Source organism: Balearica regulorum, chromosome 5 (genome assembly GCF_011004875.1).
Source record: "Balearica regulorum gibbericeps isolate bBalReg1 chromosome 5, bBalReg1.pri, whole genome shotgun sequence".
In the NCBI taxonomy this organism is placed as follows: Eukaryota; Metazoa; Chordata; class Aves; order Gruiformes; family Gruidae; genus Balearica; species Balearica regulorum.
This window is the reverse complement of record NC_046188.1, coordinates 43,233,273-43,259,228: the sequence shown is the minus strand read 5'-3', so window position 1 is coordinate 43,259,228 and position 25,956 is coordinate 43,233,273. Positions and strand designations below refer to the sequence as shown.

Below are 25,956 nucleotides of genomic sequence, written 5' to 3'. Positions count from 1 at the left end.
TCAAGTGGGTGACAGGAGCATTCCTACCTCAGCCATCCTTGAGGGATTCTGGGGCACAGCCTTCCTGCCTCAGCACCTGAAATAGGGGATGTACCTCCATACCCCCCCCCCCAATGGGTCACCGCAGCAGGGGAGCACAGGGTTTTGGCAGCATGTGGGGTCTGTGTTGCCACCTCAGCTGGTAGCAACGCCCTGTAACCCAGCAGCAGCATGGAAAAGCCACGAGTGAGGGACTGCTCCCTGTGTTTGGGCTTTTAAGCAGAGGAAGATGCTGAAGGCTGCAAAGCCTGGAAAGTGTTGGGGGGGTCCACTCCTGGGGACAGGGAAGTAGTGAGGTGAAGGGGTTTGCTTTTGGAGAGGTTGAGAGAGAGGTGAAGGGTGGTGGTGAGACACAGGGAAGCAGCCCTGGAGCTGTGGCTGCGTGGAGGCGTGTGCACCCTGTGCAGGGAGGGCTGCGAGCAGCTGGCATGGCCTGGATGGGACCAGGCAGCCCAGGACCAGAAGCTCACCTACTGGGAGGGGGTAGGCAGGAATGCTTGGGCGGGGGCCTGCCTACTGCCCAACCCAGCGGTGTCCCAGGGCCACCGGGGTGGCTTCTCTGTGACCTCACTGTGGAGCTGGTGTCAGGGCGCGCCATGCAGTGCTGGCTCCTGCTGCTTGCCCTGCTGCTGGGGACTGCTCTCACGCAGCCCCTGCGCCAGAGGTGATGGTGCTTCCCCCCCTCCCTCCTCCTCCTCCCGGTCCTGGTACCTGCAGAGGTACCCCATGGCTCCTGGCCCAGGCATGGGCAGACATTTGTGGCACCAAGTCCTGAGAGCTGGCTGGGCTGGGCGAAGACAAGCAGCGTGTGGGAGCTCTTGTGCCAGCATGAGTGAACACCGTAAGGTCTTTACTCACTCCTGTCCTTGGTAATCCTCCACAGGGTCAGCTACTCGGTCCCCGAGGACTTCTCTGCTCCGCTGGAGCTTCCACAGGAGCACTTCGGACTGGTGGATGGTACAGTGCTCTCCTCGCCCCCTCCAAATCCCCTTTCCATGCACTCACCCCTCCAGGTGGGTGGTTGTTCCCAGCCCCAGGGCTGAACCTGGCCTCTCTGCTCTACCCTCAGATTACGGCATCAAACCCAAGCAGCCTCGCTTCAGGACCCAGGCAGCCCGGGAGCGGCCGGCGGGGCTGCGCAGAGCTGGCAAAAGCAAGCGTGATGAGCTTGACTTGTTGGAGTACTACTACGATGCCCACCTGTGAGCCAGCGTGCCTCTGTGCCCACCACAGCCTCTGGGATGCCCCGCCTGTTCTCTGCTGCTGCAGGACTGGGTACGTGTGGAGTGTAGGAATGGGGGTGTGGGGGGTGTGTGGGGTGTGTAAGTGTAAGCCCTGCTTTGGGTGGGGACTGGAGCAGATAACCCCCCCAGAGGTCCCTTCTGATCATCATATGATGATCTCTGGCCTCCAGGGATCTCGGACCAAACCTGAGAAGCTCCAGCTACTCTTGGGTCCCAAGGGAACAAGCCAGGGCCCAAACCCGCTGCGGTGGGACACAAAGAGCACGGCAGCCCTGCGCCATGAACCATCATATTTAATAGTTGTTGCCATCACAGCAGATCCAGCTGAAGCACAGAGACAGCTGGCTGCAGGGACCAGGAGAGCTCTTCTACCTCCCCGGTGGTTTGCACACCTCCCTGCAGGCTTTAGCCCTTCCCTGCCCCGCTTCCGGCAGGGACCCAGCTCTGCACAGGGGCTGAGCCCCACCGCCCCGGGGTGGCCTAGCCCTGCTGCTGCCTCTGCCCCTGCAGCTGGGGGGGGGGAGAGGGGAAAGGGGCAGAGAACAGCCCCCCTCCCAAGGGTGTAGTTACTGCAGGGAGGTATTGGGGGGGACTTTTCTCTCTCCCCAGGGAACAGGTACAAGGGGGGGAGGGTTGGGGATGAGGGCAGAGGCAGGGGTGAGCTGTCTCAGCTCGTCCTGGTGCTGGCACGCCTCTGGCAGAGGAGATACTGGGGCTGCCTCTGTCATCCCTGCCCAGCAGCCTTGTCCCCAAGGCCTGGCAGGGAGGTGATGCCCACCCAGGGCAAGCCCATCTCCCAGGCGTGAGCCAGCACATGGGTCTTGTTTGCTGTAGCTGCTGTGTCTTCATACTGCGAGAGTCCGACTCTGCCACTGCATTAAAAGTCACCCCAGAGGGATGTGACGGGACGCTGGGCCATGGTCACAAGGAGGAGATGCTGTCACCCCAGCCTGCAGCAGGAAAGGGCCTGAGCAGACTACTGCCCACCCCTCCGCTGCTCACAGGCAGGGCACCCAGCGGGTGCTTCTCCAATAGAATAAACTAAGAGTATTTTGTACAATAAACACAATTTGTCCAGCCCTCCCCCCATCCCGTCCCATCCCCAGCCCGAGGAAGGGGAGTCATGAAAAGAGGTGGCACTCCATGCCCCGGGGAGCCCTGCCCCAGGCCTGCTCCTCCTCCAGGCTCAAAGCAGCTCTTGTCCATGCACGACACGGGGAAGGGGCGAGATCGCAGCCCTGGCTGTGCAGGAGGTGCCTGTGCCAGCCCCTATTCCAGGTAGATGTCCTCTGTGGGGCACGTGTACTCCACATACTCCTTGTAGAATTGCTGAAAAGCCCTCCTGCAACACAGCACCGGGCAAAGCTGAGCAGCGTCCTCCCTGCAAGGCATTTACAGAGCCCCACTTCCCTTCTCACCCTCACTCCCTACTCTGCAGCCAGTTTGACTCTCCAGCCTGCCCCCCCAGCTCCTGGCCCCTCCTGCGTCAACACCCAGAGCTGCCATCAGAGCTGCAGGGTCTCCATCCTTGCTCTGATCCCCTGCACAGCGCCTGACTTTCAGCCATCTGCCTGCAAAGCCTTGCACTGGGACTTGTTCCAGTGCTGTCAGGAATATGCTGCCCGTAGCCCTGTCAGCCCTGGCTCTCGCCCCAAGCCTCTCATTTGAGAGAAGAGGTGCCAGCCTGCGGCCACGTCCAAGCACCACACGTATGGGGAGATTGCAGGATCAGCCTGGCTGCCTCGTTCCTCCTGCCCTTTGGGAGTAAGCGCCCCTCTCCCTGCCCAGCCGGGACTCACCCTACAGACTCCGCCAGTGGCTTCGTGGACTCCTCCGAGACGAAGACATGACAGGCAAATCTGTGGTCAGCAGGGTGCTTGGTGATGAACCCAAAATATCTGAGGGCAGAGAGAGCAGGTGTGACCGAAGCAGCAGACAGACAGGCACAGGTACCCCAGCATCCCTGAGGTGTATCCACCCTTGAACAGGGGGGACCTGCACACACACCACCCCACCCCCCCCAGCCTCTAGTGACCACCAGCTGCCATGGCCCATGTCCAGAGCTGGGATGTAGTGCCCATCCAAATGCTGCTTTTGCATGAAGCTGCGGCGCTGGGCTCACAGGGGAAGGGGAGCCCTCAGGACCGGGGCATTGGGAAGCCTCCCCTCCCCTTCCCAGCCCCAGTCATGCTGCCCCCCAGGGAGGGGGAAGGCAGCAAAGCCTCCGTGCTGAGCTGCTGGTGTCAAGAGCTGCCCTGCACCTCCTTACTACTCACTTGTTGTTCTTTGGATGGTACCCACAAAAGGAAATGTTCTTCAGCTGGAAAAAATGGCTACACTTGTTTACCTGGTGGGGGGAGAGAGAGAGAGAGAGAGACGAACCGTCAAAGCTTTCCTCCCCCCCCCCCCACTCTGCGGAACAGCCGGTCTCTGGCTGCTGGAAACACGTGCTTGGGCTGAGCAGTGAAATGAATTGGAGCCTGATCCTGGGCCGCCACCAGCAGCACTTTCAGGATGGCCTCAAGTACCTGCACACAGGGTGCTCTTCCAGGCAGCCCTGCTGGCTCCCACCCGGCTGCCTCCAGCAGCTCCTGCCAGCTTTCCCTGGAGACCCTGGGCTAGGCTGTACTCAGGCTAGAGTCAGTGCTGCTGTTCACCCAGCACACACCTCCTCCCTCATGAAAAAGGCTCTCAGAAATACCAGCAGATAGAAGGTGAATGGATAACTTAGAACTAAGTCATGCAAGCCTGGGTGTTCACAGGGTCCCAGCCAGAAATGAGAAATATAATTTATATGAGTTTAAAGAGCAACTAAGTTGATGGCATCCTCTAAATACAGGCAAGACTTGTAGAAACTGCAGCCCAGGTCTCTGTCACAGCACTCGGAGCCATGAACTGCTCCTATCCTCCAGCTGTAGGAGAGGTTTCCCAACAGCTTGCTGCAAAGCCCTTGCTTGCCTCTGCCCAGCATCTTGCCACGCTTTGCTAGGCTACTTATGCAGAACGCTAATCAGCAGCCTGCCCTAGCCAGCTAAAGAGATTACCGGGCAGACCTGGAGGACACCACTCAAAATAGTAGCAGAAAGGTTTAGGAGCAGCTGACAGATTACCGGTGCGGCTCAGTTCACAGCATCCCAGCACAGCAACACGCTTGGCAGCTGCAAGGGCATCAGCCGGCGGTACAGCCCCAAGCTGGGATCCTGTGAGGCACAGTGGACCCTGACAGTGGGCCTACAACCCCACTGATGGTGTTTCTCACAGTCTTAGACAGGTGGAAATCCTCCATTTCCATATGCAAACATGACCTGTAGCACAGGGGGCATGAGCCAGCAGCCAGGGAAAGGACGAGACAAGCAGGGACTGGGGCACTTACTGCCTTGCTGTGCTCCTTGGAGTCATCGGCTTTCACGGCAATCTTGACCCCACGCACACTGATCTCCAGGACGCAGCTGGAGGGTGGGTTAAAGTGCACAGTGAGGCGGCGCGTGGTGGCAATCTGGGGGGGGCGGAAGACAGACAAAGCCCTGGCACTTGTGAGCAGTGATGATGGCTCACCCTTTCCCTTACCCACTGAGGCTCTGCCCTGCTGCCAGGAGGACCAGGCGCTCCTGCTCCCAGGGATGGGGTGGGACACTACCTTCTGCATGGCTGCGCACAGCACGTCGTTGCCCTTGTGATAGGGAACCTGCACCGAGCCAAGGAACTTCACCCGAAACTGGTCCACCCAGTCGCTGCTCTTGGCCAGAGCTGGAAGAGAGAGCACGAGGTGGGGATCATCTCCAGTGACTGGGAACGTGGGCTGCGATCCACCTCCCCGCTCCATATTCCCACCCCTGTGTGTTTCCCTGCCCAGGGAAGGCTTCCCGCAGCACCAGGTCCCGGCATCGCACCAGAAGCTGCCCATTGCTCCCTGCTGGCTGCCCAGCTTGGCCCTCCCTCCATCCCCCTGCTCAGCACCAGGCTCTTCTCAGTGGAGAGGAGGTGGACACAAGATGGGGGACATCAGCAGGCTGCGCGCAGAGGCTTGGTACCTGTTACGTGGTCTGGGTCCTTGGTGACTTCGATAGCATAGTAGGCAGGAAAAATGCCCCGGTCACCCGTCCGCATGTTGTAGGCCTCATACCAATAATCTTCTGCCTGCACCTCCACCAGCAAAGGATCGTCCACCTCCAGCTCCAGCTCATCCGCGTGGCGAGGCACAAACCTGGGCAGGGAGGCACTAGCACCTGGCCAGCCAGCAGCACTGGTGGCCCTCTCACTGGCACACTGCTGGGGTAGGGGCAACACAAAACCCGACGCTGGCCCAGGCAGGCAGCAGCCTGGCAGGTGTAATTACCCATGGGGACCCGAGATGCTGAATAAAGCATCTGAGCAGGTTTAGGCTCAAAAGGTGTCAGCACCCTGGTACCTAAGGCAAGGGTATCCCTGTGCACCACTCATGATGCTCCCCAGAGGTCCCAGCTGACCTCAGAGGTCTTGCCCCTGCAGCAGCCTGGGCAGATGTTGCTCCTGGGCAGGACACGAGCCATGGGCAGTGGTTTGGTCCGTGGGGCATCCCGAAAGCTGGAAACACTGGGGTTTGGGCTGGCCCCACTGTGGTGGGAGGGCAGCACCAGCTTTGCTCCATGAGGCTGGCAACACCGCTCGCACCTGCAAGCTCACCTAAAGACAGCACGGTGGGTCTGCTCCTGTTCCTCCCCATTGATCATGCAGGAGAACAACCCAAAAGACTCGGCACCTGGGGATGAAGGCAGAGGGGGACATCTCAGTGTTGAGGGGTCAGCACCACAACCAAGGGATGGACATCAAGCCAAACAGGCTGCTGATGGTCCAGGGGGTGGCTTGGCTAAGACAAAGCCATGCAGTGCCACACAAGAGAAAGGCAGAGCTAGAGCTGCTGCACTGGTGCCCGGTGGTCCCCGCTGGGACCACGACCTCCCTTTGCCACCCCACACAGCTGTGACAGCTGGTGTCAGCAGCACTGTGGGACTGGCTGCACTGTGGGATGCCCTGCCTGCTGGGGCATGCCACCAGCCCCAGTGCTTCTCCAGGCTCAGGGAGGAGGGGAACACTCCAGGAGCGATGCTGTCCCCCAGTGAGACCACCCAGCCTTACCCTCAGCACAGCCATACCTTGGGCTAGCCAAAAAAGCAGCCTGAATTGTAGAATCATAGAATGATTTGGGTTGGAAGGGACCTTAAAGATCATCTAGTTCCAACCCCCCTGCCATGGCCAGGGACACCCTCCACTAGACCACGTTGCCCAAAGCCCCATCCAACCTGGCCTTGAACACTTCCAGGGAGGGGGCATCCACAACCTCTCTGGGCAACCTGTTCCAGTGCCTCACCACCTCAACAGGGAAGAATTTCTTCCTATTACCTAATCTAAATCTCCCCTCCTTCAGCTTAAGGCCATCACCCCTTGTCCTATCACTCCATGCCCTTGTACCCAGTCCCTCTCCAGCTTTCCTGTAGGTCCCTTCAGGTACTGGAAGGCTGCTAGAAGGTCTCCCTGGAGCCTTCTCTTCTCCAGGCTGAACAACCCCAACTCTCTCAGCCTGTCTTCAGAGGAGAGGTGCTCCAGCCCTCTGACATGGCCCTCCTCTGTCATGGCCCTCCTCTGGACTCGCTCCAAAAGCTCCATGTCCTTCTTGTACTGGGGACCCCAGAGCTGGATGCAGTACTGCAGCCTCCCCCACCTGCACGTCGCAAGGCTTTTCCAAGCCCCCCCCCCCCCCTCCCTGGCCACCAGGCACGAAGCCACAGGCTGCAGCAAGCAGAGCTGGGGCTGGTGCCTGCTGGTGGCTCTCCACCTCGCTGTGGGACCCTGAGTGTGCCCTCAGACTCGTACCAGGGATGGGCAGGGCTGCCCGGGCAGGCAGCCACCAGCCCACCTCCCCCCAGCACCCAGCACTCACTGGAGGAACGCGCCCGGCCGCTCATGAAGACATTGAGGAACTTCTTGGAGAAGTGGATGTCTGCCTCGGGGGTGGAGTCCTCGGACAGGCAGACCGAGTCACGCTTCAGTGCATCCTCCTCGTACTCCTCACCGATGGCCGACTCGTAGGGCGAGGAGACGCAGTTGTCGTAGACAGTGGCCGAATCGCTCTCGTCGCTGTAGCCCGAGTAGCACTGCTTGAGGCTCACCAGCTCCAGCTGCACATTCTCGTCCACCACCAGTGTGTATTTGACCGAGTCGTAGGAGAGGGCGCTGGTGTCCGAACTCACCGAGGCTCTCTGAAGGTTGTGCCCTGGTCGGGAGCCACCGCTCCCCCCACCACAGGAGGCCCTGGGCAGGTTTGTCTTGTCAGGGGAGGACATGTAGTCCAGCACCTCGTCCTCCTCGCTGATGGAGGGGTTGGTTTTCCCTGCCAGGGCCGAATAGCTGGAGGTGTCGATGTCAGAGCTGATGGACATGCGGTTCTCACTGGACTGAGACAGGAACGGCTTGTCAGTCTCCAGGGGGTCTGAGTTCTTCTGCACGGGCGTCAGGTAGATCTCCTCTGTGGCCTCCAGCCTCACGTCCGTCTGGTAGCGGATGCGGTCCCGGTGGGCCTCGGGACCCCTTGTTGTCACCACCACCACACTGGCACCATGAGGTGGGGGCCGGCTGGTGGCCTGGTGCTTCTCAGGTGGCCGGGACGAGGTGACACAGGCAGGTGCCATCTGGGTGGCTGCTGTGCGCCGGCACGGGCTCTCCGTGGACGTGCCCCGGTCTTTGGTGGAGGTTGTGCTGTTTTGGTGATTGACCTCATCACTCAGGCAAACGTGGTCGTGGGGAGGGGTCTGCTCACCTGGAGGGGGAGGAGAGCAGCATTGACAGCTCTGCAGAGGGTGATGCTCCCTGCCAGGGAAGGTGGCCAGGGATGCCACCCAGACTCAAGATGGACATGCACCCTGCATCCATGTGGGACGTTCACCCCAACCTCCTGCTCCAGCACCACTTGCACCAGGCTCCTGAGAGCCACAAAGGGGTGCAAGGAGCTGTCCCTGGCCAACAGCCCAAGAACTCACCCGTTTTCAGAGGGGACGACGACCGGGACACCCGCTCCTGCCAACTGTGCTTTTTCCCCAGAGAGTTGTTATTCAGAGTGTCCTGAGGAGAAGAACAAAGCCGCCTTGTAGCCCAAACAGTAAACATCGCGTGGCGCAGCAGTGGCAGCACCCATCCCTCCCCGGGTCCACAGCATCCTGCTCAGCTCCCCCCGCGCCTGGGCACGTGGTGCTCAGGGGACCCCCCCGCCAGCCCCACATCTCACCATGCCACTGCTGCGAGAGCTGGTGTGGTGGCCAATGCAGAGCAGGCAAGGAGCCAGCCGGGAAGCAGACGGCCTGACCTGGATGGATGTACTCATCCACCCCAGGGAGACTCACATGCAGGAGCCCACGGATGGATGGTCCCAAGCCAAAAATTCAAGACCTGAGCCTGCCTGGAGCCTGGCTGGGCTGGGCAGGCACGCTTTGCTCCCACCCTTCAGGCCTTGCCTACCTTCAAACCACCCAATGTTATTAAACAGGGGAAGTCCCGAGGGCCAGGGGTTGTACTGCTGCCCAGCTGGGAGCCAGCTACTGGATAGACTGACATGTGGTACTGGAATCATCCATATTGGGTGTATATAGGGGTATACATACGCACACACCCATGTATGTATGGATACATAGCTATACATGCACACACACATATATATAGAGTGCACTGGCAGACATCAATCCTGATCAGCTGGAGAGGTGAGGCAGGATCAGGCCACTGGTGCTGCCCACACTCGGGTGAGTTTCTGTGGGTGCTGTGCCCTGCCCGCCTTGCCATGGGTGGCCAGCCATGCGTGTGCACACATGTGTGTGCCCAGGGGAAGGTGTGCTCAGCCTCTCTGTCAGACCTGGGGACAGGGAACCACAGCAGTCTCGTGTCTGCAGGGCTGGGAGAGGAGTCCTCCCCAGCCCCGAAGGCCACTGGTCCCCCGGCTAACAAGGGTCCTCCTGCAGATGGGGGACCACTCCTCCCCGCCCATCTCCGCAAGGGTGTTTCTCCCTGCCACCACAGCAGTGGCGTTTTCCACGCCGTTAGCTTTTGCTCAAGTACTAAGCCCCGCTGGGACTCCCTGGATTTTCTCACAGCCTTATCGCCAGCCTGCAGCTATTACCATCAGCGCAGGAGCTGCCCCCTGCTTACTTTGCTTCCCCACCAACACGAAGCAAGCCTTTGCCCTGAAGCTCCACTGAGTCGCATGCTGCTGAACCACGGCTGCCAGATCCCTGCCTCCGCACAAGGAAGGAACGGACCCCCACCACAGAGCTTCGGCGACCTCCCAACACTGCCTCCGTGAGCCCCTCCTGTGCCAAGGCAAATAATGGCGCGTCCCCGCTTGCCTTTCCCAGGGACACGATGGGCCGGGACGCGGGCCAGGCGAGCTGCCGCAGTGACAGCCTCTGCGTGCAAAGTGCCACGGGGCCAGCACATGAGCCAGCCCAGCTGCCCAGACCAGGACAGGAGACAGCGACGCAGCAGGCTCAGCCGACCGAGCCCGCAGGGCCAGGGCACTCTGGGGTCAGTAACACCCAGCCAGATTGGAGAGGCACTCACAAGGTCTCAAAGGATGAACCTAGCCAGTCCCAGCAGCTGTTTCTTCCCCTCCTGGGAAGCTGGGGATGCTCCTCTCATCCCAGGCCACCTACCTGGGATGACTCTCACAGAGACCCCAGCAGCAACCATGACATCACCAAGCCAGCTCCTGGCCCCGCAAAGAGAAGCTGGAGCAGAGGGTGGGACAGTACCCTGCCCATGCATGCCCTGCCCAGCACGAGGAGGCTGGAGGCACGGGAAGCCAGCCCGGTGCCAAGGCTGGGCATTCAAGAGAGGACGCACGGCCATGGTCCCTCTTCTGACCACCTGCAGGAGGTGGGAGCTAGGCGGGCCAGGAGGGTGCAGGAGGGTTTGGCACAGGTGGGGGCAGATCTCAGGTCGATCCTCAAGGGATGCCCTCCACCCTGTCCTCTTCTCGGGACATCGCGTGTGGGCAGGGGTATCTGTCTATCTTTGGCCCAAGGTAGGCATCCAGAACAGGCACCCCAAGCACTTTACAGCCATCTTGCCTCCAGCACTTCTACCTCTTACTAGATGCCACTGACAGCATTGCCCTCCCTGACCGGCCATGCCCCAGCCCTGTGCCCCCATCCCTGCTGGCTCCAGGCTCCCACTGCCAGCTGTGGCAAAGCCCCCACCTCCTGTTCCCCATGTCCTCAGCTCCGGCCATGCCTGTGGCCCCATAGCCTCCGGCATCCCCCTGCGAGAGGACCATCAACTCCACCTCCCCAGCCCACCATCCATGCAAACCCCCCACCAAAATCCCTCTCCATAGGCCTGCTGTCACCTCTGGACACTGGTTAGGACCAGCTGCCCAGGAGGGGGTCCTGCTGTCCCCCATCCCCCCAGTTGGATGTGGCTGCCACGTGCCACTTGCTCCTCAGGGTCCCTGCGCAGGGTGGGACAAGGCTGCTGCTGTCCCCTTGTCCATTATGCTCCGTGGGGCTCCCCCTCCTCCCCAGCCATGCTGCCTTTGTCCCCGGTGCCAGCTGCCCCGAGGGCGCCCATCCTGGCTCTGTGCCTTCCTTTTCCTCCTCCTCCTCCCACCCGTGGCCTCAGGCAGAGAGCTGGCATCAGCTGCCGGTGCTGGGCTGGTGACACCCAGCTCTGACTACTCTCCATCTGTCACCCACAGGGACACCTGCCTCTCGCTTCATGCTCCTCAGCTGAACGTCACTGCGACGAAAATCCTCCTACTTGGCAGAAGGCATGGGCTGAATGCAGGAGGGTGGCAAAAATAGCCCTGCGCGTCGCGCACCTTGCGTGGGTTCGTGAAGTTTGCAGGAGAGAAGGGGCAAAGGGATTCTGGCTGCCACTTAGAGGGTCAGTGTGCGGGGCACCAAAATGCTGTTCACCCTGCAGACAGCAGCAACCCCAAGGCTGTGTGGGGCGGGCAGTCTTGGGGAAAACCATCCAAAACCTCGTGCAAAATCTGAGAGCGAGCGAGACAACAGAACCCCCTTATCCTCCCAGCCACCATTTTGGGCGTTGCCATTCTGTCTCTCAAATTTTGCATAGGGCATTGACATTAATGCTTCTTTTGCCTGGTGTCGCTGCTCAGGAGTGGAGGCCGCCGAGCCCCCATGGCTGGGCACAGAGCACCCAGTGTCACCATCCTGCCCTGGGGCTGGCACTGCCTGGGCCTGGGGCTGGAGCCCAGCCAGCTGTCGGCCAGTGGTGCCCCCCTGGGCTCGCCAGCCCTGTGGCATGGTGCCCTGGCCCAAGATGGCTCAGTCATGCGTTCCTTACGACATGCCTCATTTGCTCCCCATCCCCATGGGGTGCCCTCCCCGCTCCCACCTTGCCCCTGCCCCACGGGCTCTGCTGGTGGCACAGCTCAGCCCTGCCACACTGATGCCCCAGCGTGGCCTGTTCCCTCCCCACCTCGGCAGCAGGGAGGGCAGAAGGACCCACCCGGTCCCTGAGCCCCCCCATCCACCCCCGCCGAGCGTGGTGCCCTGTGCGGGGGGCACAGCCTGAAGGGGCTCGGGGTGCGAGGGGGCGGCACGGCAGGGAGAGAGCACGTCCCCGTGTCCCCCCCCCGGTGCCTCCCGGGCTCGCAGACCGCTCCCTCCGGCTCTGCAGTAGGGACCGAACCTGCGCTGCGACCGGCCCGGGGATGCGGGCGGCGGCGGGCAGGGATCCCCGGGCGGGGGGCGGCCGCCCCGCCGCGCACTGCGGGGATGGGCAGCAGAGCCTCTCCCCGCCATCCTTCCAGCGGAGCCCCGCCATCCATCCCTTCATCCCTCCGAGACAAAAGCCCCCGGCGGCGGGAGCATCCCTCCTCCTCCCTGGACGCCCCCGGCCCGTCCTCACCTGGCTGCGAGGCACCTGCGGGAAGAGGTTGAGAGTTGTGGGTCTCTTCGGCCTGTAGACATCCGTGGTCCCGGCCGGCGGGTCTTTCTGCAGCGGCTCGGGCGCCGTCTGCTCCTCGGCCGGCGCGTCCCCCGCCGCGTCGATGAGGTCGAGCTGGAGCATCTCCGCCTGCAGCCGGCTGGCCTCCCCGCCGCCCGCCGCCCGGGCCCCGCCGCCCTGCCGGCTCACATGGCCCTGCCGGGATTAGCGGCCGCGATCAGGCCACCGGGAGGGAGGGCGGGCGGGCCGGCAGCCGCCGCGCCGCGCCTCCCGCCGGGGCCGGGGAAGGGGGGGCCGGCGCCAGTGCCGCCGCATCGGCACCCGGCGGCCTCTTCCTTTTAAAGGGGCAGAGATGTTATTCCCGAGGCCGGGGAGCCCCGCGCCCCCTCCCCGCCCCCCGCCCCCCCGACAGATTTGGGGCAGCATCCGTCCTTGCTCGCTGCCCTGGGTGACGGGACACCCACATCACCTCATTCCCGGCAGGTGCCTGTAGCTACATGTAACCATCACATTCACCACAAACTGCACAAATGTGCACACCCAGATTTCATCTCGACATAACAAGGACATTTTTTTACAGTGAGAACAATCATTCACTGAAACAACCTCCCCAGGAATGTGGTAGAGTCCCCATCGCTGTAGATTTTCAAGATGCAACTGGACAGGGTGCTGGATAATCTCATCTAGCACCACGACAGGTTGGACCAGGTAGTCTTTTAAGGTCCCTTCCAGCCTGGGCTGTCCTATGATTCTTCCTCTCAAGGCAGACTGTGCCCTTTCTTGGTTCCCGTCCTGGCACCTGGGGCCTATACAAGTGTACAATCATTCTGGCCGGAGGTTTGACCCAACCCCTGCCCGGAGCAGGTCGTTCAGGGCTTTGCCCATCACACCTGAACACGGACAGAGAACCCACCGCCACGTTGGTCACTGGTGCCAGTGCTGCACCACTACTACTTTTTCTCTCTGTGGGCTTGACATTTTCACTGCACACCTCTGAGAGGAGTCAGGCTCATTCTTCCCTGTAACGCCCATTACGCAGCTGGGGACACCAGCTACACCCCCCCTTGGCCTCCTCATCGTGAGCGAGCCTCTTCTCACACACCCTGCATTTGCACACATCGGGATGTGAAGCCGTGCAGAAGGCATGCCCGACAAGCCGGCAGCCTGGCATTAGCTTTCCAGTCCCCCGCTGGCAACGGCTGTGCTCTGACTGGGAGCAGCCCCACTCTTTCCTCTTGCACCCTTGGAGCAAGGTGGCCACCATGGCCTGTGAGGGCTGCGAGGAGCGGATGCCCTCATGGCTGCGTTGCTGGGCGAAGAGGCACTGATGTTCTCCCACGGCTGCAGGTGTTTAAAGGTCAGCGGTTTCCTTCCCAAGCCACCTTCCTTGGAGTAACCGGAGCTTGCACATGCACAGGTTGCTGCAGCCAGCAGTAAAGGCTGCAACTTGGCATTAGCAGGTTAAATTCCCCGTGTTATCAGCTGTTTGTGGTGACTGGAAAGCTCGTCAGCGGGCAGAGGTGGAGAAGGGCATTTTTTTGCAGCTGATGCTATCCATGTCTCCAGCTGCATGGAGGATGCCCCTTGAGCCGTGGGAGAAGTAACAGCCGCAGCAGCTCTGGCAGCCCCTCCAAGACCTCTCGGTGCTACCAGCTCCTAAACTGTCGGACTAAAGGCAGTGCAGGCAGGGCTCTGCCTGCTGCAGGCACAGTACGACCCCTCTCATGGGGCCATTTCACCCCAGTGTCTCTGCTGCAGTCCTGGCAGGCACCGGGTGAGCACCTGGAGGAGTACTGCCACCACAACCCGTCCTCTCAAGGGTTTAAAGATTTAATTCCCTTGTTTTTTAACATTAGCCTTCATATGACAAATTCTGTTTCCGTGGCAGGTCACACCAGTTGCTTGTGGCAAATCACATGGATTTTAACACGGAAACAGAGGCAAAGGAAAAGAACTGGGAGGAAATTCTGGCTAAATAGATCCTAGCTAAGGTAGGTGTGTTTGAGCCAGCTGGTGACGTTCAACCTACACTGCTAATGCTGCTGCCTCAGTAATCCTGTATCTGTAGCAATCACTCAGAAAACTCACAGAGGAGTGAAAGTCCCAAAAGGATGCAGAAAAGCAAAACGGTACCTGTTTTGAAGAAACGTGCACCCTAGGAGGGATGCACCATTCCAAGTTCAATAGCTAGAAGGAAGCTACAACCACTGCAGGTACTTATTAATGGCCTGTAGCACAACAAAATGATTTTGAAACCACACAGCAATAGATCACCTTACCACCTGAGTGGGACCTGCAGTGATCTGCAAAGCGAGGGCAGGGACTGGATGTTGGGAAGCCTTTCTAACTGGAAGGACACTGCCCCACCAGAACAGGCTGCCTCGGGAGACTTCTAGGAACAAGTTCATGTAACCTAAGGCCAGCCTGAGTATGCTCACGCCTCAGCGCAGGTGCGATGGTGAGGTGACTTCTCAAAGTCCCTTCAGCCTGTGGGAGAGATTAGGGCCCGTGGGAGAGCAGTACCAGTGCCCGAATACTGCTGCAGCATGTACCCAAGATGCACATCTAGACCCCGATGCAGTCATGGGGAGGCTCACACCTCCATTACAGGTCTGTCCCTGGGACGGCCGCAACGCTAGAGCGCTCCTGCTGCTGCTACCTCCCACCCACACGGTGCCATCCCAATGGCAAGAAGTACCAGTGTCCAGCAGCTGGTCTCTGATGGTCCTGATGCTGAGGTCCATGGGCCCCAGGGGGGCCGGAGCAGCGCGAGCCCTGCTGCAATTGCAAGGTGCTGGGAGCACCAGGCTAGCCAGGGAAACCACCTGTGTGGGGGCTGCTGCCGACCCCAGGAAGGGACGGGTGCTGCTCGCTCCCCAAGGAATGAAAGGCTCCTGCAAAGGGAGGGCGGTGATACACAAGATGATGCTTGAGTGACTCTGGTCCCTACCCCCTGTGGTCGAGCAGGCAAAAAGCTCTTCCCTGCTCCCCTACCCCTGCAGCCTTCCCTGTCGGAGGAGGAGTGAGAAAACCTTTAGCTAGGAAAAGCATTTTATGAGCATGAGGAAGCAAAGGGGACTTGCCAAGCAGCGGAGACAACTGTGTCCCCTCTCCCTACCACCCGGCTGTGACTGCTTTGCTCCCAGCTTCAAAGCGCCAGGAGAAAACTCACTACCCCCAGCCTGGCGCAGCTGCACCTGGCAATGGATCACAGGGACAGTTTCACGGGACAGCCTTTGAAAAGCCGCCCGGAGTAAGCAGCTGCCTTGCTGCTGTATCCTTTGCTCCCAGCCCATGCAACCGGCTCCCCACGGGTCCCCGGATCAGCAGGTTGGCCGGCTCCTTGCAGCTGCTTCCCCCTTTGCAGTGAGTCCCTCTGGCCATCCGGGGCTGGCTGCTGCCAGCGGCACGCTGGATCAGACAGTGAACATCGAGGGGAAGCCTGGCATTTCCAGCAGTCTTATTATGCTGGAAAAACAATGTTTTGGGTTTTTTCCTCCACCTATGTGTATCTTCATGGCTGGTTCAGGCCTTTTCATGCAGATCACAAAGGCTCAGCACAGCCCTAAATCAGCTCTTTTCCTTTGGGCACTTGTTCTCATGCTCTCAGGTATTTCCAAGAAGGGTATTTCTTATTGTCTTTCCTTTTTTTTTTTTTTTTTTTTTTTTTTCCATTCATTCCTGTATTAACCATTTTCCACAGCTCCTGGAATGCAGATGAGGCACCGAGCCTTTATTAACTGCAGCCTGGCTGTTTGCTGGGATCCATCTTGCTGAAACCAGGGATCTTCACCCCGGATTTCCAAGTCACCAAACCGAGGCCAAACCTGAAGCAAAGGCCTGGTACTTCTGCTGCAGCCGTTCCTCTCAACACGCCCGACTGGTGCCATTTGTGAGGCAGGGGTGATGTCCCTCACCCCAGCAGCCCCTGCTCCTCCCCAGCTGGACGCCTGCCCTGCAGTTCAACAGCCCCGAAAGGCAGCTCTGCTCCTCCGCTGAGCCCTCTCCTCAGCGCACCCCTCGCTTTTCTCCCAGTTTTCATTCCTCCGGGGCTTCTTGTTAAAATTAAGGAGTTTTTCAGCCCCACTTGGGATTATTCCTCATTCTTAGCACATGGTCTCCCATCCATGAGGTGGATAGAGTTCCCTCTTGCACAAACATCAGTCTACGCCTCTTTGCAGTTTCTGTGTCTCTAAGCCACTATTTCTGGAAAGCTGCTAAAATAGCCCACAATGAAGTCATCTTTGTTTTTCCAGGACAAAAAAAAAAAACCCCAAACCCCACCTCTGTTTGGATGTTGACCTCTGCACCGGCCGCCCGTTCCTGCCACGGGGTTTTGCTGCCGAGCGGCTCTGGCCGGACCCCTTGCCTCGCCAAGGTCACCGGCCGTCCCCATCCGGCAGCCGCCTTCCCAGACCTCCGGCAGGGTTTGTCCCCTCGCTCCTTCCCAGTGCTTTCCCGCTCGCTGCTGGGTTACTGTGCCTGCCCCTCTCTCCGGAGACTTGCTGCTGCGTCAGGAAACTTGGAGTGGCTGGGTGCCCCCAGCCCCGTGGCTCGCCGCGCTCCCCAGGGCCTGTGTTTCCCCCTTCCCCGTTGCTCTCCGCTCCGGTGTGACCCAGCGGGCCGGCAGCTCGCTCTCACCCTGCATCCCTCGCTGCGTCACCGGGCTTTCGCCAGCCGCCTGGCACTGCGGGGATGACCGGGACCAACCCTCCGTCCTACGTACCACGGGTGCTCTGCGGCACCGGCACCGGGAGCTCGCCACAGGCAGCACGTCGGCATGGGGGCCCCCCTGGCCCCGGCCCCAGCGTCAGACTGACTTGCTGTCAGCCATCCCCACGTGATGCAATTAGCTGGCTGATGCCAGCCACGGGTCATTACTGATTTGCTGGCCCCCGTGCCGCACACAGACCCGGCCAAGCTGCTCCCTCTGGGCCTGGCTGCTTCCATCAGGCAGATACTGCAGTCCCGTCGCCCCAAGCTCACTCTGGATGGCAATCGGGTTGGAAAGCTCCCCGGCCTTCGACTTTTGGGATTGAAAAGCCCCTCTCGCCGCCGTTGCTGTCGCCGCTTTTACTTCTGCTCCTCGAGCAATCTTCTGTGTCCCATATACACCATTTGGACATATTTTTAGTAGGCATTTTTCCTGAGCATGGTAGGCTTCTTCCTTTGCCGTGTTTATGAATAGCTCACTGCTTCCCCAGGGGCAACTCGCATCCCCCTTCCACCCCGGCAGACTCTCAGTGCACCCAGGCATCTGCGCAAACCAGCTCTGAGCCCTCCCCGGGGAAGGCACGAGGCTCGCTGCTGGAGCCCGAGCAAACCCTCTGCCAAGGGTCAGGTCTCTGCATTGCGGCACAGGGGTGCAGAAACCCCTCCTCAGTAAACTGTTTGAAGTGGGTGAAACAGTCTATTTTTCTTCACCCTTGAGGAAGGGCTGCAGCAGTCGAGCTGCAAGTCCCCTCACCTCCTTATTCTCTCCCCGCCAAACCTCAGCTAAGGGCTGGCACTCTGTGAAGAAAAAATAAATCCTGTCCTAAGAGCCCAAGTGGTGCTATAAGCAGAAGAGAACTGGGACGGCTAACGGGAAGCGTCCAGCAATGCACCCACAGCCCCTGCCTGCCTTACCTGTTGCAGGCAGGACAATCTTCCCGAGGCCCTGCGCTCATGGACACCCAGCACCGGGTTTGCCATTGGTTTTCCCTCCAGCGTTATCCCTCCTTTCTTTGGCATACCCAGCCCATGAACCAGGGCTCTCCCCATCCTTCTCTGGCTATAACGTCGCAGAGCAGGAAGAGCCTGTGGCTGGAGTAGAGATGTGGAGTGGCAGCCCCATCTCCACGAGCAGCCACCTTTCTGCTGGGAAGGTCCTGAATTAGAGCAGGGAGCACAGCAGGACACCTTCACCCCCAGCATGAGGGCTGTCTGTACCCTTCTGCCCGCAACTGGGGATTCCTGACACCGCAAACTCACTTTCTAAACCTAAATCTGTGACAAATTCCTCTGCCTTTCCCCTCCTCACTGTGTCTTTAACAGTTTTGCAGAGGAAATATTTCTCCTGAGGCATGAAATTATTCTCAAACTGTTTGGTTGCTCCTCCAGCATTTGCATCCCGTTAGTATGAAACACTTTAGCAAAATACAGACTCCCTGCATATTTCCAAATCCAATGTAATTCTGTTTATCTCCACGTTTCTGCTCCCGTGGCCTTCTCAGGCAGTTCAAATAGCAGTGCAAACCTCACCAGGGTCTCCACAGTGTGCCCCAGTGTGCTTAAGGCAGATGGGAGACCTACCTATAGCATCTGCACAGGCTTCACGGCTCCCATTTTTATTTCACCTGCTGCCTGCTGGGGTTGGAGCCGCTTCCTCCATTCCCGTTTCACTGGCGCGCCAGGTCTCCTGCTTCCGAAACACCTGAGGATGGCTCCTGCTAAAGGCAGCCAGAATTAACGCCTCGGGTGAGTGGAGGAGGGCTCTCACCACGCCAGCCCAGCTGCACCTGCAGGTCCAGGGATGCATGTTGGGGCAGGAGGCACAGCTTGTGCAGGACCCTCGGTGCCACCTCGCACACGTCCTTGCTTCCCGAGGATGCCCATCAAGTGCCAGAGGCTCGCTGGCCATCCCGCTCAAATTGGGGGGCATGCCCCCAGTTGCACCCAAACCCTTAGACTCATCCCTGAGGAATGAACTCATACTGCTCCAGAATGGTGGGGACCAAAAGGCACCAGCTCTGAGATGCTTTCTCATCCCCTGTGTTTGACTGGCTCAGAAAGGTTCTGCGCCATGCTGCAGTGAGGAGAGGGCACTGCTGTGCGGAGGGGATTGGGGTCGTGGCTATGGGCACCTTGAGGAAGCATCACTGGCCTGGGGACCTGCTGGTCCTGCATGGGAGCTCTGCCCATTCCCATGCCTGTCCCCATTCCCATCGCACTTACCCGGGTGGCCAGGCTCTCCTTGCAGTGCAGGCTGATTCCACACTCATCGGTGATCTCGGAGAGGTCTTCATCCTCAAACTCCTCGAGGCTGATGTCGTGGGTGAGCCTGGAGGGACCAGAGATGGGGTGGTCACCCACTGTGCAGGTGGTGGGCAGGAGGGTGCAGGGCAGCGTGCTCCCTGCAGACAGGGAGCAACACTGCCCGCCCCAGGAGAAACTCTCCTGGTCTTTTCTGGGAAGAAAGACTGGGAAGGGGGCTCCTTCCAAAGGAAATGGGTCTGTCCCCACTGAATGGCTGGGCTTGGCATGGTCCGTGGCTGTGGGGAGGCAGGAGGAGCGTGCCCCAAACCAGCCCCTGCCTGACCAAAGCCAGCAGGGATGTGCAAATTGGGAGAGGATGGGACAGAAAGCGCAGCCAGGTGTTCCCAGGAGGGTTCAGCTCCCACCATCCCAGGAAGGCTCTGGGGTTGTGCCAGCTGGGCACAGACACTGAGCGGAGCAAAGGCTGGGGTTACAGGGAGGGGAAGGGCTGGGGGTCCTGGCAGGGCACAGCTAGAGGATGGACCCACTGGGACAGGTGACCACAAGACCCTCACACCTTGCAAGCACCACAAACCCACCAGCCATGGCACGGCCAGCCCCCGAGACATGACTCGGGGGGATGTCCCAGCCCAGGTGCCTTCAGTAAGAGAGGACAGCTACTTCCCTCTGCACCAAATTCTCTCCCTGGGGTGACTGCGGGCATCCCAGTGGCCATTGGCCATCGGTGCTGCCGAGCCTGCCTGCGTGGCCTCAGGGGTCCCTTAGGGCTGTCAGCCCCACAGGCTCGTTACACCTCTTCAAAAAGTTTACAGAGATTTCCTTTTAGTGGCTGGAAGCATGCTGACGAGCGGACTCCTCTCGTCCTTGCCTGCGTCCCCGGGGGGGACGGCGAGGTGCTCCTGGCTTCCGTGCATTAAAACATTTCTCCGTGGTGGTACCGCAATGCTCCTCTCGCTTATTCATTACCACAGGGGTAAATAAAAGAGCCCAGCTCAAAAGTCCCCTGCCAACCAACTCAGGCCCCTGAGCTTTGTCTGGACTGGCTGTGGGTGCTGCTTTGCCTGCTGCTGTTTCCATTTGCTCCCAGCTCCTCAGGCTGGGAGATGCTTGGGTGGAAGCACCGTGCTGAGCTCAGCACCCCTCTCTGGCTTGGCCCTCACCAGCGGGGAAGGAAGGAGAAGGGTATTTTGTGACCTGCAGAGCTGCCACGCTTGCTTTCAGCATTGCTCGCACACTGTGCCCCCCCCCAGCCCTTGCAGTGGCACCAAGCCAGTGCCATGGAGGGGCAACACTTCCCTTGTCCTGGAACCCGGTGGGGGGGAAGAAGCAGGAGAAGCCCGTGGGGGAAGTGGCATCTCCCCTCCGTGTGTTCAAGGACCCTGCTAGCAGTGGGCTCCCTGGGGTGAAGGCAGCCCCTGCAAGATGCCGTGGGGGGGGCATGGACACAGCCTTCAGCACAGGGTGGGGTGTCCAGACCCCCCCTCATCTCTCCCCCTCACCCATCTCCTGCTGCTGCCCACGGGAGGGAATGTGGAGCAGGAAGCACAAAGCACGAATCGATTTCTTCTCCGGTTACGTGGGTCACCATGGTAGGACACCATCAGCTGCTAATGCTCGGGGCCTCCACCCGCCACAGCACGGGAGCACGGCAGGCGCCATGGAGTCCTAGTGAGAGGCACAACTCTGTCGAGGGGCTGGCAGGGGCTCCCCAGTTCTGCGGGAGCAGCTGGGGTGGGCAGCAGTGCCCCCCACTCTGGGATGGGGACAGACAGCCCTGCCCACACTCTCGGGGATGGGGAGGCGATGTGCAGGTGTCCAGCAATGGCTCTGCCTGCAGATGCTGGTGGGCGGCAGCACGCAGCCGTCCACCTTTGCCGCTCCAGCGCCCGGCTGAGACGCAGCTCCCTGTGCAGCCGGGAAAACTTTGAGCTCGACTAGGTGCCAAGTTTGCTCCTGTCCTGCAGCCACCGCTTGCGGAGAAGGGCGATGTGCCCAGGGGTGAGGGGCTGCCCCTCATCCCCCTGCATGCCCGCAAGGACAGCCCACCCCTCCCCGAGGCCCAGCCGATCCCCTACCATTTCTCCCACTGATCTTCCAGCCAGCTCTCCTCCTCGGTGCTCGACTCCATTTTCAAGGGCAGCTGCATTGAGGAGGACCCCCTTTCCCTGGGGGACACGCTCCCACCCCAAGAAAGACCCCCAGGCCCGAGGCAAGGAGAAGCGAGGGAGATGACGGCCGAGCCCTGGGCGTCTGCTGCCCCTCTGCCTGCCCCGGCGCAGTCTGTGGCTGCCGGCGCTGCTCTGTCTCCTCACTGCGCAACCTGGGGAAGCTCATTAAAAATAGATGGAATCAGCTGTCCTGGAGGGGAAAAAAAAAATAACCTCCCCAGCTGAGCCAGTGCCAAGTCCCTGCACTCTGCCGGGGATGCTGACTGCGTCCGCCTGCCAGCCAGCCAGCCCGGCTCCTGGTGCTGCTCCAGCACCCGCTCCCCAGCACCCGCAGCGGGCACAGGGGATCTGGTTACCCCGGCACGGATGCTCGCGCCACCTGGCCTCCTCCTCCTGCCCTTGTAGGATCGCTGGCCAAGCCAGGGACGAGATGCTCTGCCCCCACCGCAGTGACGGGATCCCTTCCTGCGGGAGACAGGAGCATTCGTCCGGCTTCTCGCCAGGTAGAGCGAGGCCGCTCACCGACGCAAAGGCCGGAGTGTTTCCAGCACAGCAGGACCGGCATCGCAGCCGGCTGCATCCCCCGAGCGGAGGGAAGCAAGAGGACAGCCTTTGCCAAGGGGCAGGGCCAGTCGGCACAGAGCAGTGCCGGGAGCGCTGCCGCTTCCCGTCTGCCCCCGCTGAACCCCCAGCCCTGCTCCTGCCTCAGGCAGGGCCGTGCCTGAGCTTCCCCAACCTCTAACCCGTGTCAAGGGCCAGACAAATACCTGGTCAGCTGCTCTGCCAGCTCCCACCCCTCTTCTGCTGCAGAAGGAAATGGGGGCCCTTCCCAGGAGGGGCTGCCAGGTGCTGCCGACAAGGTGTTGGCATAGTGGCCTCAGATAACGCTCCATCACCCCCACGCCTCTCGGACCCACTTGCCACCCACCAGCATGCCGCGGATCCTGAGCCTCTGTGGAGCAATTCATCCCTCGCCCCATTGGGAATGGATCCAAAACAGCTCTGGCAAAGAGGCACCCACCCCAATTTCAAGATGAGGACAAGACATGCCCCTCCCCACCAGCTACACATACACCGCTCTGGCAGCGTATCTTGTGCTCCACTGCTGCCCATCGCAGCACCGCCCTCCTGCCCCATGCTGGCACCCACCCCAGGAGCTTTCCTTGTCCCCCCAGCCCAGGGGCTGTGAGTGATGGGTGCACCTCCCACCAGCCGGACGGGCACTGCCAGCTGCTCGGGACCCAGCTTTGCCCCTGCCCAGATTCGGGTGGGTGACGTTTGCAGGAGTCCAGGGCACTGGGTGGCCTGGAGCACTCTGCTGAGCTAACCTGTTGCTGGCTCTCACCCCACCAGTGCCATGCCACCGGCAAATGTCACTCGTGATACTGCGTTCATTGTCTCTCAGATCCCTGATAACGGTATCCAGGGCTCCATCTTCCCTATCAGCTCTGCCTGGAGGCACCTCGGCTCGAAACCTCCTCACTTAATGCAATGAATAAAGAAATCTCTATCTCTGTATTACTCCAGCCCTTTTCTCCTCTCACATGGATGCTCCAGGACTTCCTAGGAGATACGAGGAAGACTCTCCAGTATCCCCCCACCCCCTGTGCTGGAAACACTCCTGCCTTTCTCTCTTGCTTCTCAAAGAGGCTAAAAAAATACCAGAGAAATGAAACAGCTCTGACTCCCCTCGGCTCCATCACTGGCAGTAAAAGTCTGAGCAGGACCTACACAGGTATTTTGGCCAACTTCCCTTGCCAGCGGCAGCAGTGGAGGCACACGTGCTACCTGCGTGCTGCTGCAGGTGGGCACCACGGCATCGCAGGTACCCCCCGTCCATGAGGGTGGGTGAGCCCTGCATCTGCAGAGGTTACGGGTGCTCCACTGAAGGACGTGCCGAGAGGCACCCGGAGGCTGGCAGCCCTGCTGAATGCACGAGAACTGATAAACTCGGGACACTTGGGAACTGCAAGCGAGGGAGCACACGTGTGTGTGTGTGAGCAGGAACAGCTTGATCGCAGTCCTAATGCTCTGCTCCCAGGCACAGGAAAGGGCTGTGATTTCCCACAGGGCTCCCCGAGGAGCGGGGTAGCTCCCCCTCTCTCCCGCCCCATGCAGATAACTCCCTAAGGGTTTCCTTCCCTCGGAGCCTTCCTGCCCCAGCAGCTAGGTGGATGCTCTTTGCTTTTATTAGGGAAGCCAGAAGGAGAGCGAGGAGATCAGTCACTGACCTCCCAGGTCCCAGCTACATTAGAGCTGCACTCCTTGGGGGCAGCGGGGCAGGCAGCATGGCGAGCACTGCGAGGCCCTGCACCCAGCTGCACCCCAGTTCTGGAGGTCCTCCTGGCTAAAGGAGGGCTCACCTCACCATCCTTCTCCTCCCACCTTTTCTCAGACAACACCAAAACCATTGCTGGCAATGAGGACCTGCCAGACCACCACCCCGGCCTCTTCAGAGCTTCAGACCCCAGCCCATCAGGCCGCTCACTGGCCAGGACCAAGTCCTCTCTCAATTCAAGCCAACCGATCACCTAACACTTGTACCGCCATGTTGCCACTCAGGGAGCTGGAAGAGCAGACGAACTTACCAGAGGGGACAAAAGCAGAAACACCTCATCCTGCAGGCAGCAAGCTGGGGCAGAGGGCAGGGCTCACCTAGGACCTCGCTGCCAGCCGCAGGCTGAGCCCTTGCCCTGAGCCACGCTTGTCATTGCTGGCTCCATCCTTGGGGGATGGCCCCTCGCTGAGCCCCCGCAGCAGGGACGCAGGACCCGTGTAAGCCAGCTCACAAATGTTTCACAAGCAGAGCTCCCTCCTCACACGCCGCTCCCCGCCACAACATCGCGTCTGGTCTGCCAGACCCTGCCCCAGGCTCAGGAACATCACTGACATCTCCTTCCAGTTCAAGGCTCACGCTCCACGCTTGGCACCCGGGGAAGATCTTGCACCCCTGCCTTGATTCCCCAGCTTTCTGCAGCTGCACAGCCTCCCCCACGGAGATCGGTTCTTCCCCAGGGCACGCTGCCAGCGCCCTGGGCTCCCTTTCCGAAGGTCTGAGGTATAACAAGAAGCAGCACCTCGCTCTCCCTCCCAGGGCATCGCTGTTTGCTGGGGAGCGGGAGGGTGCCCAGGGAACAGTCGCTGCACCCAGGACAGTGCTGGGTGGCAAGCCCGTCCCTCTCGCAGGCCTGGAGCTGCTCAGCCTCCGGCCCCTGGCTCGGTAGCCAAGCCCCTTCTCCATGGTGGATGTTTCCAGAGGCAGCATTTAATCGCTCGATTTGCAGGGTTTACCCGGCCATGTTGCAACAGCTCCCAGCAGCTCTCACAGGCAGCACTGCAATAGGAGGCAGCTGCCGAAGCCCTGGAGCCACTGGGAAAAGGGGCTCTGAGAGCAGAGGATCCCTTCAGGGGTAAATTGCCTGAACACCACCAAAGCACGACTGCACCTGCCTGCTTCCTTGCAGGGACCCGCTGGTCCTCAAGCCTCAGGGGCTGGGGCCTGCCAGAGGCAGGCATGAGCTCAGTCGTGGCCCCAAGAGTGGACCAGCCCCTCGTCTCCCTTCCCAAAATCTCACAACACAAAGCAGCCAGTACCGATCCCTCCTTCTCAGCCAGATCCCCCACAGCACCCCTGGGTGCCAGAGGCAAGCAGGGAGCAATGGCTGACGACGGCACGGCCGCCAGAAGCATCGAGCCTCCCCCAGATGGCAAGCAAGCAATGCCGGGCACCGCACCCACGGGCAGGAGCAGCGCTCCCTTACCCGCCCAGCGCATCCCCATCCCAGAGCTGCCCTCGGGAGGCACCGGAGCCTCTGAAGCCCCCGGCCCCCGCAGGTTGGCACCTCCAGCCGATCATGGCCTGGCCCGTGCCATTGGAAGTCCCCGTGAGCTGGGTTTCAGAGGAGAGACAGCCCCCTGCATCCCAAATCGATGGGAGTTCTTGGTATTGCTGAGAGGATCAATTCTGGCACTCTCCCACCTTTCCTGTTTCACAGGGGTGGGAAGGAAGTGGGAGCACCTGAGATTTCTAGGAAAGGGCTAGAAAAAGGCTTTCCTGGGGGTGGAGAAAGAGATGGACCTTTTTTTTTTTCACGAGGAATAGGCATTTGAAGAGGAGATAAGACAGGTAAGGAGGGGCTGGAGGGGGACATGGGGCCGAGCAGGAGCCTGGTGGGAGCTGAAATGGTATGTGGGGTGAGGGCCAACAGGGGCTTGGGGGGCAGGAGAGGGGGGCTGAAGCAACATATTGGGTGAGCGGGCTGAAGCAGTGATCGGGGGGGGGGGGCTAGAGTGTTGGGGGTTCAGCGGTGTCTGGGGTGGGGGTGCCGAAGGGATGCGCGGGGAGGAGGCAGAAGCGCCGGAGAAGGCGGGGGCCCAGCGCGGCGGTGCGGGGGGCTGCAGCAGATGGGGAGCGCTGCCCGGGGCGAGGGCAGGGGCAGCCCCGCAGGGGTCCCGGGGGGAGGAGGTCGGCCGGTACCTGAAATTGGGGGGCGAGGCGAGGTGCAGCCCCAGGAAGGGGGAGGAGGCGGGCGGGGATGCGGCTCCTTTCTCTCGCTCCGCCATTCTGTGGCTCTCTCCATGCAGGCGGAGGG

The 25,956-nt window shown here is 60.5% G+C and overlaps 2 protein-coding genes across 2 annotated transcripts; one reads left to right on the top strand and one right to left on the bottom strand.

Moving 5' to 3' along the window:
- The first annotated feature begins 348 nt into the window (after nt 1-348).
- FREY1 (Frey regulator of sperm-oocyte fusion 1) lies at nt 349-1,575 on the top strand. The gene is made up of 4 exons (XM_075754536.1): nt 349-703; nt 923-996; nt 1,109-1,314; nt 1,454-1,575. Exons 1-3 carry the CDS (start codon nt 468-470, stop codon nt 1,243-1,245), a joined length of 447 nt encoding a protein of 148 aa, XP_075610651.1. The 5' UTR covers nt 349-467; the 3' UTR covers nt 1,246-1,314; nt 1,454-1,575.
- Nucleotides 1,557-25,956, bottom strand: MAPK8IP1 (mitogen-activated protein kinase 8 interacting protein 1). Its single transcript, XM_075754501.1, has 12 exons — nt 25,842-25,956; nt 19,155-19,260; nt 12,180-12,413; nt 8,297-8,378; nt 7,201-8,076; nt 5,946-6,021; nt 5,315-5,487; nt 4,921-5,030; nt 4,657-4,779; nt 3,560-3,630; nt 3,083-3,181; nt 1,557-2,625 (listed from the first exon to the last, which is right to left on the bottom strand). The coding sequence occupies exons 1-12, from the start codon at nt 25,925-25,927 to the stop codon at nt 2,553-2,555; spliced, it is 2,109 nt and encodes a 702-aa protein (XP_075610616.1). The 5' UTR covers nt 25,928-25,956; the 3' UTR covers nt 1,557-2,552.

Excerpts from the sequence above, each read along its gene's own strand:
- FREY1 (XM_075754536.1), top strand. The coding sequence starts at position 468 with ATGGCCTGGATGGGACCAGGCAGCCCAGGACCAGAAGCTCACCTACTG. Across the intron at positions 704-922 it reads ACGCAGCCCCTGCGCCAGAG|GGTCAGCTACTCGGTCCCCG; the intron begins GTGATGGTGCTT and ends AATCCTCCACAG. Across the intron at positions 997-1,108 it reads GCACTTCGGACTGGTGGATG|ATTACGGCATCAAACCCAAG; the intron begins GTACAGTGCTCT and ends CTCTACCCTCAG.
- MAPK8IP1 (XM_075754501.1), bottom strand. The coding sequence starts at position 25,927 with ATGGCGGAGCGAGAGAAAGGAGCCGCATCCCCGCCCGCCTCCTCCCCC. Across the intron at positions 8,379-12,179 it reads CGCAGGTGCCTCGCAGCCAG|GACACTCTGAATAACAACTC; the intron begins GTGAGGACGGGC and ends TCTTCTCCTCAG. Across the intron at positions 5,031-5,314 it reads GGACCCAGACCACGTAACAG|CTCTGGCCAAGAGCAGCGAC; the intron begins GTACCAAGCCTC and ends TCTCTCTTCCAG.